This window comes from Lepeophtheirus salmonis, chromosome 2 (assembly GCF_016086655.4).
Source record: "Lepeophtheirus salmonis chromosome 2, UVic_Lsal_1.4, whole genome shotgun sequence".
NCBI classification, from domain to species: Eukaryota; Metazoa; Arthropoda; class Copepoda; order Siphonostomatoida; family Caligidae; genus Lepeophtheirus; species Lepeophtheirus salmonis.
This window is the reverse complement of record NC_052132.2, coordinates 13,289,830-13,308,206: the sequence shown is the minus strand read 5'-3', so window position 1 is coordinate 13,308,206 and position 18,377 is coordinate 13,289,830. Positions and strand designations below refer to the sequence as shown.

The window sequence follows — 18,377 nt, the reverse complement described above, 5'->3', positions numbered from 1 at the left end:
AGATTTGATATCCATTTTTTTCTTCTTGCGACTTTTTTTTAGATTTTTGGGAATGGGCACTTTGAAAAGGCGAACGTTCCCTTAAAGATTTTGCAAATTTGATTCAGTTCTATTTTTGCATCCTCGGACACTACAATGCCCCATTATTTTGGAGCAATTTGTTTCAAATATGCTTTATAATAATATTTAACTATAAAATATTAAGACAAGAAAAAATTATATACTTTTTATTACTTATTCAAACTTAGTCATACCTAAAGCATTAAACCAAGTAGCGCATCGAGCACCGTTAGACGGAGAAAATAATATGGTCAATATTTGTCATAATATTTTCGCAAGATGTCGCTTTTCTATGATGTCACTAATTTATTTATTGTAGGTACTACGTAGTATTAACAAGTTTGAATAAGTAATAATACGTATATAATAGGGCATGTACGTTGTTTACTTATACTCGTTTGTAAACACATCACCCGTGAGTAGCGCCACATTGCAGAAAAATAATAAACCTCCTTGTATAATAATTATGATTATCCAGCCAAAGAATAATAGCTACTAGCTAGAGTAAAACTTCAGACGAATTTGAGTCACCTATTGACAAAAGTCCTTTAATTTTATTACTCATTATTACTCGAGACTTTATGAAAGTGATTTTATTAGGTGATAATTAAATAAAAAGTATTCTTGACTCAAAGTGGTTCTTCCAAAGATTACTTGGATGAACTTATACTTAAACAGTGTAGTCAAATTTCCTCCGTGAAGTGAAAATGAATCCTACCTGGTAGACTTGTTTGGAATGGTTGCGAAAGTCTTCCCTTCCTTATCCAAGAATTCATTGGTATAAATTATAATTAATAATTATCTTACAACTTACAAATACCACAATATTGCAATTTGTAAAGATGAAATAATTGAATTTAACTTTTTTAAATTTCCCATTTCCAAAAATCCAAAAGAACTCGTAAAAAGAAAAACTGTATATCAAATCTTAAATATCTTCCTAATTGGAAACCTGCTGACCATTTTGTATGTGAAAATCATTTTGAATCATAATTCCTTCTCCATAATTGTTCAAGCAAAAAATATATGAATAATGAAGTAAATAAAAGTAGAAACAGTAAAGTACTTCACTAATTCATTAGAGAACAGGAAATTATTCTCCTAAATGCTTGTAATAATAATACCTCTAGCGGACAAAAAAAGTAAATTTTCACCAAGATATTTTTTTCGCTAATAATGACTTTAGCGATCAATACGCTACTTGGTTTAATGTTTCTATTCTAACCTGTATTTCTATTAACCTTGGATTAGGTCTCCTTTTTAATGTACCTCAGATGACGTGACTTTAATATCTATTATTTTCCCTCGTAACGTATGCATTTTTTTTTTCTTTGCATGAGCAAACTTGAAAATATATTTTATCTGTAAGGTATCGTAACAGTTTTCAATTTATTTATGAACAAATAAGTAAACAGTCACCTCTTTGGTATTCACCAATATAAAATGGAAAAATAAATTAGAAAAAGACTCAATACTTGGCTGAAGATAAAATCTGGAGCGAGGAATAAATCATGAATCTCGAGATTTGTATTCCCAGCTTATGAGGGAGATTTCTCTTTCTATTTTCTATTATAATAACATAGCGGGGCGGGTTGATTGTTCAAGAGGTGGTTGTCAAGGTACAATTAAGTCAGAAAAGCTCATTCCCTATGGGGTATTATCCTTCTTGGAGTTTTATTATTTCCCCACAACATGGCGCCACTATCAGAAGCCTTGGTTAGAAACTAATATAAGTCAACAACACTCAAGAATGAATTTATGGAGGTAGTTAAGGGGTTTCTGTAGAGTATCTGGGGAATAGGGAAAATCGACAAAGGACCCTATTCCTGAAAAAATAACTTTATTCTTAAAAGAAACTTTATACTTGGGTTGGCTGATTTCATTCAATTTTCCAAATAGATAAAAAATAAAATTTATATAATGAATTTTATCAACTGTTTTTTAAATTGATAATGATTTTGGCATTTTTTATGCTTATTTTTTATTAAACAAGGGAGCCCAAATCAGTTACAGCAAAGTTTTCTCTACAGTAATTATAATCATTGGTATTTATAGAAGTGCCTTATTACTAGGGCATTAATACCATTTCAGCAAACATTTTATATAAATTTAAACTATCGAGTCTAAAGGTGGGTTCACTGAAGTGCTTACGCACAATATAGCACGCATTTATTCTTGCTTTTTATTATAATAATTATCCTTATGTAGTAAATTTTTAATTTTCAAAAAAAAAAAAAAAAAAAAAAAAAATTGATGTGAAGTACAATAATAATAATAAAAAAAGGGACAAATTATGCGTGCAGAATGAGTGTGTAAGGACTTCCATTAACCCACATTTACTTATTATGAACAAGATCATCACCTTCAAATGCCTCAGAACGTAAACATATATATTTTGAAAAGGGTAACCTATCATAATCTTAAATTTGAATACTATTTATGTTAAAAATAAGCAAAGTTCGTCTGTCTCTCTGAATGTGGAGGACACATTTTGATATGGTTCCCCTCTGAACTAAGCATGATGTTAATTGATTTAAAAATGCATAATAAAATATTTAAAGATAATTACAATATTTTTCCTGTACTAATGGTTGTTTAAATGTAGAAGCTCTTCTCTAGTTTATAGCAGTAATTCATTTTCTTCCTCCAAAAACATAAAACTGAAAGTTAATATTAACAAGGGTCTTAATTCAGGTGTACCATATCTATATGTCTCGCTCCCACCTTCTCCTCGCCCTCTTACAAAAAAAAAACCAGCAACACATCTCTACAGTTTTAGTGTAAATCATGAAACTCTCAGACACGAAAATATTTTCGGAACCAACTAAATTTGGACAAAAAAATATAATTGGTCGCCATTAGTTGATTTTAGCTTTTATCCTGAAGTAAAAAATGTTTTTAGGAGAACAATAATCATGAAGTGAAAAAAATAAGATTTTTTACCGTTAGTCGTTCAATTTGTTTCTGTTAAGGCACTGAGGCGTTCAAAAATGAACGGAGATTATGAACAATGCTCATTTTCTGCTCAATTAAAAATATATGTATATATAACATGAATTGAAATTCATGCTGAATGGTATACAAGTGTGTCCTTCCTTGATTGATTTTACGTCAATGGACGACTAATAAGTAATAATAAATTTAAATCATTTAAATTTGTATTGTAGCTGAGTACATTACAGCAGTGTAAAGTCAAACTATAATTACCAAGGATTTCTATACAAAAATCTCTCTTTTTTTCGTTTGTTGAGTCATGACAATTAATGTGTAGGTATTATAAGTAAGTTACAAATATTATTATGTATTATTAAGCTAATTTTGTTTCATTCCCAGTATAATGAGTCATGGGGAATAAAACATCATAATATTGCATATTTCCATAATAACAAAGACCACCCTAATTTGCTGTTAAATATTAAAAAGATTTTTATAGCCTTTTTATTGGTCTGTAAATTAACAGAAATATAATTTTGTCAGACAAATAATAAAACCATAATAAAATATATATTTAATCTGATAAAAGTATTTCAAATATTATGTATGCCACTCCGACATCACATCATAATTCATTAATCATAACTCAGTCTTAAGTCATAATAGCAACTGATGAAAGGCAACGCCAATATTATGTAGGAAGGAAATATAAATTTTAATATTCAAGGCCGTCGGGAGGGGGGAAGTTGACTCTTTGTCTATTATGTCAACATTTGTTCAAAAGGTTTGAATCTCAGATCCCCAATCTGATATTGTTCCGTTAATCATTATTGATAAACAATAGTATTTATCAGAGTAGCTTTTAACCTTGAAATAAGTACAAAATTCAAGCAAGCATCAATTCCTTCTAACTAGCTATTTATACAAATATTATGTAGACCCATATTTACTATATAAGTGCGGTATTAAGAGCGACAAGTCAACGTCAACGATTTGCATGAATTATTATTTTTATAATAAAGGCAATAAATTTTTGACAAGCCTGTTTTTCCCTTACTTATTTTTTGAATGACGTTTGCTGGAGGTTGAGGCGTGCGCCACCCTTGCCAGTATTACGTTACCATTTTTTTATATCAATATGTAATACAAATACTCCTTTTCAGCAACAACGAACTTGTTTAACTCCTTCAACTTTGTTTCTCTTTAGTTTCGTTTTGAAATAGTTCCTAATAAAAATAATCATTACAGTTAAAATATATCCGTTGGGACTTGATCATTATTTGGATTGTTTTGGATGTCTCATCGATCCTTATGGACTGTTTAATGCCTATCTTAGTACAATATAATGGGATTTTCTGAGTGATGAGGTTAAAAGGGAGTATCGTTGAGAGGTGTTGAGGAGTGTTGATGTCAGTTTAGAATTGACAAACATCAAAAAGGGATAAGTTATTCATTGTGTCGTCCATCAAGAAGAGTTGAAGTGAAATAAAACGGAGTGGAACAAATTCAGTCTTCAAGTCTTTTTTTTGCTATTCTGTCCTGTCTTCCGTGATCCTCTAATTCCAACCAACAACAACGGAATGGCCTCCGTCGTGGCAGTAGACGACATTCAAAGCTATCAGAACCAAACGGCGGCTGATATTGAGAGTGGGCGTCATCGAATGGATTCTTACGGCTCTGGAGGCTCAGAAGACGCTCTTTTGTCGGATGTTGCATATCGATCCCCAAGGCGATGGCCTTCAGAACATGCTCCTCTACTACAAAACGGAAATAGACGGCCTCATCCTCTCTACGAGGACATTGATGAGACCACTAACGTTTTTCCAGGTCCTTAGTACTTTACAGAAATAATGCTTAGTCTCATAATCATTATGTACTTACTATTTGTCCTCAAAAGGCATGGGGGAGGAGGAGGAGGAGGAGGAAAAGGGATTACGTTTCCCCAGTGTCTTTCAAATTAAATCTTTTGTTATATTCTTGTACATGAACTTTGATTGTGTTGTGGGGCTCTAACATGTGTAAAACTATATTTTCTTTCTTATCATTGTGACTGTTATCCCATTACAAAGTTTATTTGACACATTTATCGCATTTGGGATGGAGCATAAGTGCATTTCCTTAGACAAATTTCTTGTTTTTCCGTTTGACAATAACAATTAGTTAGATATTTTCTAATGAACCCCTCGGATTTCCTAATTGTTTCCACCCTTATTTGAAACACTTAAACAGAAACGCACATCTTAATTATGCAATTAATTCTAATGTGTCATTTTTCTCATTAAAGGTACCCATTATTCCAAATATGACATTAATTAAAGAATTTGTACATACAAATGTCAGAGACAATGTTTTTTACATATTTTGTGGGGGAAATATCCCGAAAAATTGTATAACATGGTTTTAGAAAAGGTGTTGGATGGATCATTCTAAAGACACAATTGTAAATTAATGTTAAATATATAGAGTAACATGATTTGATTTTTCATTCTTTAAACGTAAAAGAAAAGAGGCATATTTTATAGGAACGTAAAAAAAAAAGAAAATCTGATTATAATGCTCTAGTTAGTAAAACAAATTATATTCATATAAGGATTCATTTGTTTATATAATTTCTTAACCAATCAAAGGGTTATGTATAGATCTTTAAGCTCTTATACATTATGAAGCTAATGTCTAGCTCACTTGGTTGGCAGCAATTATGATTTTTCTTTGCCGTTTTTTTAAATTTTTAGAAATTTATGTTCAAATTTTTTTATAAGACATATTCTTGATGATTTTTTATAAAATTTTTGACACCAACCCGTGTTTTTGTACTAAATATTACAGATTTTGCTTTCAACATTACATCATATTTTTTCGACTGATATACCATTTCCGCCCCCCAAGTGTCATTTACTTTTTAACGGGTAACCCTATAAAGGATATGAGGAGACGATTTATCAAGTACATTGTACATTCATTGAATAAGTTTTTCACTTACTGTAAATGTTTTTATATTGGATTATATTTATATATTAATGAAATATAAGTACATACATGGAGATTCTTCTTTAACAGTTCTCGAGAGAGAAAAAGAGAGAGAAAGAGAGCGAAAAAGTAACATAGTGGCGTGGAAGCCACAAGTGTGCGTACTCTACTATTAAAAGATGATGAACTTAATCAGACTTCGCTACTTATATATGTTTTAGAATCCAATATTGTATTTCTTTTTCAGTACTTTTTCTGTCATATAAGTGTTAAATACATACTTGTAACAGAGGATTTTCTCTTCCTCTTTATTTGTAGTTTGTGTTAGAACTTTACCAAGTGTCATGAGCAAATAATTATTATAAACGCCCATTTTATAAGACAAATTTTTTAGTGAATTTTTATACTCTTGCTACTTACTCTTCTGACTTCTCTCCTTATTTTCCTTTTCTAAGACATGATCAATGAAAGTTACGAGAGCAATGATGAACATACTAGGATCTCTCAAACCATGCAACCAGACTATTTTTCAATACCATGGAATGATGATTTTAGTAATGGAATAATAACCTTATTTATATTATATATTATTTATTGGAAATGCATAATGTGACTCCATATGATGTCATTTCATTATTTACAGATGATCCCCATTTCACTGAGGTAGTTCGTGCTGCAGAGACAGCCATTGACAATGGAATCTATCCTCAAAGGATATACCAGGGGAGTAGTGGTAGCTATTTTGTCAAGAACAGCGACGGAAAGACAATTGGAGTTTTTAAACCCAAAGACGAAGAGCCCTATGGTCGATTAAATCCTAAATGGACCAAATGGATGCACAGACTATGTTGTCCTTGTTGCTTTGGTCGCTCATGTTTGGTGCCGAATCAGGGTTACATGTCCGAAGCTGGTGCAAGTCTAGTCGATACGAAGCTATCACTCAATGTTGTCCCCAAAACTAAGGTTGCATTCTTTATTTTATTTTTTTAACTATATGTAAAGTCTAGTATCGAGTTATGTTTAATCAAGCATGTCATTATTATTCATTGATTATAACTTCTATTACCTTTTAGATTGTCAGATTAGCGAGCGAGACATTTAATTACCTGCGCATTGATCGTGAAAAAGTTAGAGCTAAGCATATTGTATCAGAGCATTTCCCAAAGGTTGGTCGAAGGTTTCATAGGTTGGGTTTACCTCCGAAAGTAAGATATACATATATGTACTTTTTTTCTCCATTAAGCCTTGGTTGTATTATTATTTATTATAGGTTGGCTCATTTCAATTATTTGTTGAGGGCTATAAAGATGCAGATTTTCAAATCAAACGCTTTGAAGCCGATAAACTTTCGGAGGAAACTTCTAAGGAATTCCAGTTGAAATTCGAAAGACTAGTTGTCCTAGATTATATAATTCGCAATACAGATAGAGGCAATGACAACTGGCTCATAAAGCATACGAAAGAGAAAAAAGACTCAGAGGAATCAGAAAGTGTAAGGCATATTACTGGATCATCCACATTGTAATATGTGGACATCATCAACAACAATCTCTCACCTTTTTGTATTCATTTTAGATACCTGAAGCAGTCGATATTGCTGCTATCGATAACGGATTGGCCTTCCCATTTAAGCATCCAGACTCTTGGAGAGCTTATCCTTATCATTGGTCCTGGCTCCCTTGTTCGAAAAAGGAATTCTCTGACGAAATCAAAGAACTCGTTCTACCAAAGCTTTCAGATATGAACTTTGCCCAGGATTTATGTGATGAACTTTATAATCTATTCAAAGTGAGTTCTTTGTTCTTCATTAAAAAAATATTTATAGATTTATATCTTCTTTTTTTTCTTTAGACGGATAAGGGTTTTGATCGACACTTGTTTGAGAAGCAAATGAGTGTAATGCGCGGTCAAATTTTGAATTTAACACAGTCATTAAAAGACAATCTAAGTCCCTATAAATTAGCACAAATGCCAGTTGTTGTGGTAGAAAGGTATATATATCATAATTAGTTTATTAATGATATTCTCGCCTATTTAATTTATAACTTGTGTTTCCATAGATCTAGTGGACGAGTGGGAACGACGGAAAGGTTCAGGGAGTTTAGTGATACGTTTACGCAGCGGTTTCAAAGCAAAGGACCCTTCTTTTCATGGTGCTAAAATACATCCTGCAAAATTCTTTATTTCTTAATTACTATGATTGAAGAAGCTACACTTCTTCATCTCCTCCTATCGCATCGTTTCAAAGTTATAAGGCCATATTCTTATAATATTATATGATTAAACAAAATATCTACATACTTTGAGGCATTCAAAAAAATAGAGGAGGAGAATTCTTTATTTTTATTTTGAATAAAGAAATATTGTTTTCTGTTATTACGGCAAGTTTGAACACTGCAAATATTACAATTTTGGACTATAGATATACATACCTATGTTAAATAAATTCGACTTCCTACGATTTTATGGCTAAAATTTATATTGCCAAAAAGGATCTTTTTAATTTAATCTACATTCATATGCTTCGTCTATAGATCGACTATGATAATTATAATTCTTTTTAAATGTTATTAATTATTTTTTAAATTTACTTATCTGTATTCAAAAATATTTTTATATTAATGTGTCAAATTATAATACTTTCCTGAAAAATACATTTATACATATACTTTATGTTTATTCGAATCCCCACGTTTACGTATTATTATAAGATCATTATAATAGGTTGGGGGGGGAGGGGGAAGGAAATAATTTTGTATTTTTTGGTTTAATTTAATGCTTTACAAGAAGTGTCCCAATCATCCAATTTCAGCCAATATTGTTCTGTTCGATAAAATGTTCCGAACGAGAATCTAACTTCATAATTTCCTTCTCGTAGAAATTCCTATTGGCAAAAAATTATGACAATTTTTCTTGGTCGCTGTTGATGCATTTTCCCCCTTTCAGTTAGTAAAAATGTCAAATATGGCAAATTTCTTCTTTTAAGACCTCCATACTTGACGCACGATAATTCACGAATGAACTGGCCAAGCGCAATACTACCGGAATAGCGTTTGGAGTATACACTCACACCTTTACATCACCCCTTATCGTATGATCCAATGTTACCAATAATGAACGAGATATACTTATTTTTAAAAAAGGGGTGGGAAATACGAAATTACTTTTCCCACAACCTAATGTATTGCAATTAATTATGCACCTTATTTATTTTTAACATTAACTCTCTCCCTTCCAAATGTGAAAGCTCCGATAGATCCGAATACAAAACTTTCTTTCTTATTGATATCCACAGAATATTTTAACAATAATATGCTCTAAATTTACTCATTAAATAATATACATATCTTGTAAATGGCACTTGTTCCTGGTACTCAATCCTTGTTTAAATACATTCATAATCGTACCTGACTCCTGTACATAGAATGGATTTCCAATTTTCAATAAATAAAAATAAAATACTATTCTTCTGCTGGTCATTATGTAACACTAAATCTATTTACTACACCACGGTGATTCATTCCCGTCGGCTCATTGATCCCCTTATACAAATTATACTAAGATGAAAATTTCTTAAAAATGACCAAAAGAAGGTTTGCATTTATTTTAATTAAGGGTTTTTGGTACCAGAACCCTACTTGTCCGGACTTGGAATCGGGTCATTTTCTTATGGACTCATATTGGATCTAAATCCAACTCGAAACAAAATCGACTTGATTCAGACTCGAAGAAATCTTTGCCTTATTATTCTGAGATCGAGTCTTAATAATATTCCGAGTCTGAGTCTATTAAAAATATGGGCTTGCTCCTCTATGCAAGCTCTTCCTATGAGTACCTATGAGTTATGACATAACGAGTCGGATTTGCGTAATATGTATCTATATGAGAAAGTCTGCAGTAGGAGATTGTTTTCATAATATGAATTGATTAAACAATAGGGTGTTTTTTTGGGGGTTTCCTTTGCTGAAATAAACTCATTGTATAGTGAAAGAATATCATAGTCTCAAAAGTATCTGAAATGATGGACAAGTGTAACTCATTAAATGTCAGACCAGTAATTATTAATTATCATATCATTTTTAAACCTCTATTTGTTCATCTTCTTCATCGATAATTCTCTTATCAGTACGTACTAGAAAGTAGATTACATTTTTTAAATGTAGTTATGGGCCTCTTTTGTTTGAATAACATAATAATCGAGGTTGTACACAGATCAGGTTCAACGGTTCCAATCTCGGTTCTTCCATTTCACCTGCCAAGGTCTCGGTTTAGCAATCGATTCAAACTGGAAGTGTGGGACAAACACCTTTTCATTTCCCCCGATTAGTCCACATTCAACATCCTTTAGTGTTTCTTTACTTGTTAGACATTATTACAATATATAAGTAATTATAGACTACATATTAGACAATTAATACAAGTATATTTAGCGATAATATCGCCTCTTTAATAATTCATCTCCTTTTAGACATCATTCACATGGAAAATTAATACTCCTTATATATATGTATGCTATTTCCAAAAAAACCTGAATTATGAAGTGACAAGTTCAAATTTTAATGGTGTGTAAGGTCAAGTCAATCCCAAACTGATTTTTGATTACATTCTTCAAAAATACGACTAAATTATAAATACCAAAAGAAATATCCTACTGCATATCAGCATGCATTGAAATAAATCGAACCTGTTATTCTTTTAAAAAAACATAATTTATTCATATGCATTACATGTTGTATCTAAAAATTATTATCTCGCAATTTATTTAACCCAGACCGATAACGTATATGATTATGTCTCAGTTTCATTCTAGGTTCGAGAACCGGAACAAATAGAGCCGCCAGAACAATATAAGTACAGTCTTAATGGCAATATTATCTTAGGGCTATCCTAAACATATTATTTAAGCTAGTCATACTCAATTCGTAAATAATAATAATAATTAAAAAACAATAATTAAATTCGGGTTAAAGGACATATGTTTAGTTCCAAATTATATATCCATATAATCAAACACTAACCTTCATTGATTGAATATTAAAACATATGGGCATTAACACTCAAGTACCAATGAGTTTCTAAAAATATATTCTACAATACAAAAATATGCACTATATATAATATATATAATCAATTAATGTATATATGATCATCCCTTTTTTGTAAGTCACACTTATTAAGGTGATTATTAGCGCAAAAAAGCAAATCTATCTCACAACGATCATGCATTATGAAGAATTTTTTGATACGTTTTGTATATAATTTGGCCAAATTACGCATTTAGGACTGAGATAGGTAATTAACCGTTATTTCAATTAAAAGGAGTTCCTAACTCAATGTAGGGAAGACCGGCAAAGGTTCTCAAACGGGGTGATTGTCTCAGACATTAGGCTAGGTGGTAAATTTGTTCTCTATAAAATTTTACTTGATAGCTATCACATTATTTAAAACAGTAGTTCCCAAAGTGCGGGTCGCGACATGATTTCCAAAATGTATAATACAATTTAAATTGTGGCATTAAAACTTAAATAATGATGAATGTACATATTTTTTTTAGGTCTCTTCTGTAAAAGGATCCAGAAGTAAAAAGTATTTCCTAGAAGATAGTGCTTCACAAAAAGATATTAGATACGCCACTTTTACCTCTATAGCTATTCATCTGTCGTCTGACATGAAAGATGTGCCTATCGAGCTTTCATATAATCAAAAAATAAAAAAAGATTTTGATTCTAAAACACTTGACGAATTTTGGATTTATGTGATGAATTAGTACCCACTGCTAGTTAAAGTAGCTTTAGATTTACTTATACCATTTTGCTTAACTTATTTATGTCCGAAGACTTTTTCCGTATTAAAAAATAAATACAAATAGCGCCTTAACATCAAATTAAGACCTTGATTTGTATATAAACCTATTTGTACATCCACAATACAATTGTGAGTCTAAATTTTGACTTTATTTACCGCAAAAACAATCGATTTTATAGAAATGATTCCAAATAGTACATAATATAAATCGTTGATTTTATATTTACAATATATTCGATTATTTCTTCGTAGTATTTCTTAGTTTTTTCTTATATTTTTCAATATATGTGGAATATAAATATTTATTTTTGATCAATATAGTCGAATAATTTATTTAATTTGCCTCTGGGTTGAACTTTGTTGGGGGTTTATGGCCTTTAAGTAATCTAAAAATGCTCTTATTGCAATGAGAGGGCTATGGGTCACTCATTGCCTAGCTACATATTTTAAGGGTCGAACTCAAAAAAGTTTGGGAACCACTGATCTAAACTACCTTAGTATATTTATATACATTATTATAATAACTATTATGGGGAGATAACCTCTAGAAAAATTCAAACTTTTGATTGGGATGATATTACTCAAATTACATATATTATCATGCTTGTAGGCGTTCCGTTCAGTGTTCAATTCATAAAGTAGAAAAATTAATTGTGGTTACAAGCTATATGTAGAGCTGAAATGGTAGGTTGGGGTAAATTACTCAAGGCCTCCTTCAGTCCTGAGTTTGAGGTATACTCTCTTATAAAAACTTTGTGAGATAAACTTATTCAGCTGATAATAAATTTCTATTTTAGGAACAGTCGTAGTTTGGATTGATTTTAGAACTATCCAAACAAATCCTAGTTTCTAGAATTTTATTTTAATAAACTAATACATTAGCTTTGATTCATTTGGCTCAAATAAGGAGTTAGGAATTAGGAAGCATGCTTCTAGTTGTAAGGTTCATTGATGATAATGATTTTAACATAAGCTATTTTCATATTTTACGATTTATACGCACCTGGTCCAAGTCAAACTCTTGCAAATAAAATTTTAAACACCCCTTCACAGCATTCGTTTCAGTTTAATGTTCAATTTCTTTCATGAAATAAGAGTGTTTCCGTGTTTCCCCCGATTGCACAGAAAACATGTTGAAATGCAAAAAAAAAAAAAAAAATCTGAATTATAGGTGTTTGATTCTTGACAACCGTCAAAATAGAGAAAATTTCGAAAGAAGTTCTGAAAGTATCCTTGGAAGACTATATTTTTTTTTGAGTGGAAAGTGGAAACACTGATACGGCTAGTAATTTCAATTTTAGTACTAAATGCCCCAAACATAAGTTGAACAGAATGCTAAAATCTCATTCTAAGCGTTAAAAAAAATTGCATTCCGTTCATTGAATGTGTGTTCCGATGAATGCCGGTAAATTTAGCGTTCTGTTCACAAGTTTGCATATTATTTTTATTATTTATTATAATTGATAAATGTTTATGAATTTGTTGATAGGAATGTTAAACAAATGGTCCCCTCTCCCAGTTTTATAATCCGTTCTGCATTCCTGATTTGAACTAAAGTTTAGATTGTAATTTCAGTCTGTTGCATAAAAGGTATTTTGGTGTAGTAGTAATGAGTGTGACAGTTTCCCTATTTATACGTATAAAAAAATCCTTGAAACTTGGCTAGTAGCTAGTTAGATGTCTTTTCTTGCTGCTGCTCTGTTGATCTTTCTCTTTTTTATATATGACGTAGCTAGGTGTTAAAATATTATTAAAAAATAAAAATATTATTTCATTTTTAAACATAAACAAAACCACGTGTGTTGAAAATGAAATAAATAAAATAGATAAAGATGGCAACTCGACTTATTGTGAAGAATCTTCCTCCGTCCATCACGGAGAGCAAGCTTCGTGACAAATTTTCCTCATCAGCAGAAGGATGCGAAATTACGGATATAAAGTTGAAGTATACCCCAGACGGAGTTTTCCGAAGGTTCGGCTTTGTGGGGTTTCAATGCGCGGAGAGTGCCTTGAAGGCCCTTCAATATCTGAATGGCACGTACTTTGGCACTCAAAAATGTACTGTGGAGATCTGTGAGGACTTGGGAAAGGCTCCTAAAAGGAATAATAAGGAAAAGAAGCAGGATGCGACTGAAGTGAATAAGGTGGGACTTGAACGCCGGATCGTCTCTGAACGAAGGCGATCCTTGATGAAACTTTCAACTCATTCATCTACTTTTTTCTTTCTTTGTTTATTATAATAGGATCCTCCAAAACAAGAGACAAAACTCCATCCCAGACTTGAAAAGAAGAATGAAGACATCAAAAAGATCATTGAGAAATACAAATTAGATGTCAAATTCCAAGAGTTTCTCCGTCTTCACAAGAGTAACTCATCCAAATGGAGTCATGAAGAAATTATGAAACTCGAGAAGAAGTATGAATCAAAGTCTGGAGACGATAGTGATGATGATGCTAAAGACTCTGAGGACGAAGAAGAGAAGGATGAGGAAGAAGACATCAAAATAGCAGAAGACTCTGGTATTTCCGACTTGGACTACTTAAAATCCCTCATAAAAACCGAACAAACAGACACAAAGGCGCCTAAAGAGCACAAGAATGAAAGTTATTTTACTGTCAAGTTAATGGATTTACCCTATAAGGCCAAAAAGAAACATATTAAGAAATTCTTTCAAGCCGTCAATCTCAAAACAAAATCTATACGAGTTCCAAGAAATGTTAAAGGTATTGCCTATGCTGGTTTTTCCACTGAGAAAGAAATGAAAAAAGCTCTTTCTAGAAATAAGAGTATCATGGAAGGTAATAGTGTAAAAGTTCTCAAATACGTTGATAAGTCTCAAGACAAGGTTAAAAAAATTTACCCTGAAGTTGAGAATGAGGAAGGGGTGATAAGTGACTCAGGTCGCTTATTTTTAAGGAATTTGTCTTACTCCCTAACTGAAGGGGATTTAGAGACCCTTTTCAAAAAGTTTGGTCCTCTCACTGAAGTGAATTTACCTATTGATAAAATTAGTCGTAAATCAAAGGGATTTGCTTTTGTGACGTTTATGTTTCCCGAAAATGCATTAAGTGCTTTTACTGAATTGGATGGAACCTCATATCAGGGTAGACTTCTTCACATTATTCCCGGAAAACCAAAAGATGATGAAGATGAGGAAAAGAATCAGAATTTGTCATTCAAAGAAAAGAAAAAGTTAAAAGAAAAGAAGTCGGCAACTTCCTCTCATAATTGGAATACGCTGTTCCTTGGAACCAGTGCCGTTGCAGATCTTGTCTCTGACAAGTATAATGTATCCAAGAAGGATGTTCTCCTTGGAGAGGGTAATCAAACAGCTGCAGTTAGACTTGCGTTGGGAGAAACACAAATTGTAGCAGATACAAAATCCTTTTTGGAAGAGCAGGGCGTTAGTCTTGAAGCATTTGATGGAAATCCGAAGAAACTCACTCGATCAAAAACTGTGATTCTAGTAAAAAATCTTCCAATTGGAGTTCCTGTCGAAGAAATACGAGATAAATTTGCTAAATATGGCTCATTGGGACGTGTTATTCTTCCACCTAACTGTGCTACTGCATTAGTAGAATTTTATGAAGCATCTGAAGCTAGAGGAGCCTTTCGTGGCCTTGCCTATTCAAAGTTTCGAGACACTATTTTCTTACTTGAGTTTGCTCCTGAAGGAGTTCTTAATCCTGACGATCGACCTCCTCCTTCTAAAATGGAAGAAAGTAGTCAAGACTCTGCTGCGATGGATGAGGAAAAGGTTGATGAGAATGAAGAACCCGAGCCTGAAACTACTTTGTTTGTGAAGAATCTTAATTTCTCAACAAATGAGTCCTCATTGAAAAGACATTTCGAAAAAATGGGAGCTATCCATGAAGTGACTATTGCTAAAAAGAAGGACAATGTGGAAGGACTCCTCTCAATGGGATTTGGTTTTGTGCGATTCAAGAAAAAAGCAATTGCCGACAAGGCATTAAAACTTTTCCAGCATAAAATGCTTGATAATCATAGCTTAGAATTGAAAAAATCAGAAAGAGTGTCAGAGGCACAAGACCCACGACATGCTCGTAAGTCCACTAACAAAGACATCAAGGAAAGCTCTAAAATTCTCGTTAGAAACATACCTTTTGAAGCTCATAAAAAGGAAATTGAAGATTTGTTCAAGACTTTTGGACAAATTAAATTTGTCCGTTTACCTAAAAAAGTTACTGGCTCTCACAGGGGTTTTGCATTTGTTGAGTATCATACAGTAGAAGAAGCGAAAAAAGCATTTAATGCCCTAAGTCATAGTACTCATTTGTACGGAAGAAGGTTAGTGTTAGAATGGGCTGAACAAGAAGAGTCCTTAGAAAGCTTAAGGAAGAAAGCCTCAAGAGAAGCGGATATATACGAAAATCCACAAGCCAAGAGATTGAAAAAGTCGGATCTGCTGGATTTTATGGACAAACCAAGTATTGAACCAGCAGAGTAGTAGCAAACTATTTTATCGTAATTCCTACAGTTGTACTTTTCACCCTTTGATACATGCTTTATGTGGTACCTTTGATTGATTAATTAATTATTAAATATGATATTTTACTCTCCTCAAAAAATTGAATTATTTTCATCAATTGAGAACAAAATATCTGGCAATTCGTATTTTCTCTGTAATTTATGTTATATGGTGAGAAATTTGAATCAGGCAACTTTTCAAAATGGGAATGCATATTTGTTAAAATAAATATTCAGAATAAAATATTTGTCTTCATATTCCGTTGAGAACAAATCTCAACATCTGTTCTCTTTATTTGTGGAAACTAAAGCATATGATCTACGTTGACACAATATGTATCACATCTGTCTTATAGTTGTATAGAGGCAAAATCGATTTTTACAATTGGTGTTGATACACTTTCTTATGATACTTCCATAATACAAAAAGAGATGCTTCAGAAACCTTTTAAAAATAATCAATTGACCGCTAAAGAAGAGAGTGACGTGGAGGTACGTACATAATTATCTTCTTGATAATATATATATAACAAGGTCTTTATTTGAGATATACGGGGTTTTTTCTTGTTAATTAAAGCTACTCTTATAAAATAGATGTGATGTTTAAATACTGAAAATTGTAGAACGATTCTTGAAAAATGCATTGAACTTTAGTATATTATCTGGATGAAACTCTCGGTGAAAAATTAACGTTAAAGCTGTGTCATGCAAATTGTTAATAATATTTTATGGTAATTTAGGATATCTTTATATAGAGTCAATAAAATGGATTAGAATGATCATTTATGAATTTGTAATAAGAAACGGATTCTACAGAGTTGTGAAAGGTCGTAACCTCTCTTCATTATTCCTAATCACGTTTGCAGATGAAGCTCTGCTTTCTTTCAGACTATCAAAAATGTAGTAGATATATTTGTGTGCTGCATAATTAAAATGAGTCAACCTAATTAGAGAATAAGTTAAGGAGCAATATGCATTAGGCACTATAAACAAGACTCATGAGATACAAAAGTTGCTTAAATTTTTATGTTGTACGGAGTCAAGTTGTCATTTAAGCCATATAACAAGTTCATCTTTTAATAGTTAGAAAGCTGTCAGTGAGTTAGGACTTCGATGTTATACTATATAGTTTTATTGATTTAATAGATTTTACCATATTGGAAACTATAATTTTAAATTGTATTAATTTATTTTCATCAAAGTTTGATAAAATAAAAAGCGGCAAAAACGGCTCTGAAAATTAGTTCCAAATGCTCAACTCAGAGGACTGGATATTAAAAAAAAGAGCAATTCACTAAATATGAAAGTAATATATAATTTTTTTGATTAAAATTGGTTAATAAATTATTCTTATTAAGGAAAATCATGGGTCAACAGCAGGGATCTTGTAGGATCTCCAGGTAAATCGTGGAAAAGGTGTAGGTATCCATCTTTTGATACCATGGTGTTGTATAATGTAAATATATATTTGAAGGAATTTTTATCATTTATAATGGAATCTTTAAAGGTCCAACAGTGTGTTGAGTTACCTGTATTAATTTCTAATTTCACAAGAGACGTAGATATACAATTGTATATTGGACAATATTCAATGACTTTGAAATATAATTAGAAAGGAAAGCATACTTTAATGATTTACAGTTAATATGTTCGCTAAACGTGTCAATAGAAACAATTTAATTATTTGTCTTGTACCATTAAGTATACCATATACTAGTACTTTGTCACAAAATTAATTAATAGAATGTGGACAAACAAAATTAATTTTTTTACTTATCCATCTAAATGAAGATAATAAGTGATTTAAAATATAATCTCTATGCGTATATTTATGACATATGAATGTGTATTTGAGTTCTTGATAGATATGGATACAAAAAGAATAACTGTTACTCGATCATTGATCATATTATGTACTTGAAGTTAAAAAAAGCGCAAGGAAATCGATTAAAAAATGATAATTTTATTGCGAAACATTGGTGGTTTCAATTTTATTTTGTAGTAAAAGTGTTATTTCGAAAATAACTAGAAAAAAAATGTAACTGCCTTGATTTAATCCCACACCACGTTTTGAATTAATGTATATTTTTCGACCAAGAAAATATTGTGAAACCATAAAAAT

General features: G+C 31.6%; 2 protein-coding genes across 3 annotated transcripts; both read left to right on the top strand.

The window, feature by feature from the left end:
• Positions 1-3,945: 3,945 nt before the first annotated feature.
• Pi4KIIalpha (phosphatidylinositol 4-kinase II alpha) lies at positions 3,946-8,646 on the top strand. 2 transcript variants are annotated; one of them, XM_040727849.2, is made up of 8 exons: positions 4,103-4,821; positions 6,417-6,515; positions 6,605-6,924; positions 7,035-7,166; positions 7,232-7,453; positions 7,537-7,749; positions 7,813-7,952; positions 8,022-8,646. In XM_040727849.2, the coding sequence occupies exons 1-8, from the start codon at positions 4,575-4,577 to the stop codon at positions 8,119-8,121; spliced, it is 1,473 nt and encodes a 490-aa protein (XP_040583783.1). In that variant the 5' UTR covers positions 4,103-4,574; the 3' UTR covers positions 8,122-8,646. The 2 variants fall into 2 exon arrangements, with proteins under 2 accessions (XP_071742709.1, XP_040583783.1); XM_071886608.1 differs by lacking the exon at positions 6,417-6,515 and having other exon boundaries at positions 3,946-4,821.
• A 4,859-nt stretch (positions 8,647-13,505) lies between these two features.
• LOC121132448 (probable RNA-binding protein 19) lies at positions 13,506-16,511 on the top strand. Its single transcript, XM_040727850.2, has 2 exons — positions 13,506-13,910; positions 14,010-16,511. The coding sequence occupies exons 1-2, from the start codon at positions 13,599-13,601 to the stop codon at positions 16,233-16,235; spliced, it is 2,538 nt and encodes an 845-aa protein (XP_040583784.1). The 5' UTR covers positions 13,506-13,598; the 3' UTR covers positions 16,236-16,511.
• The last annotated feature ends 1,866 nt before the right edge of the window (positions 16,512-18,377 follow it).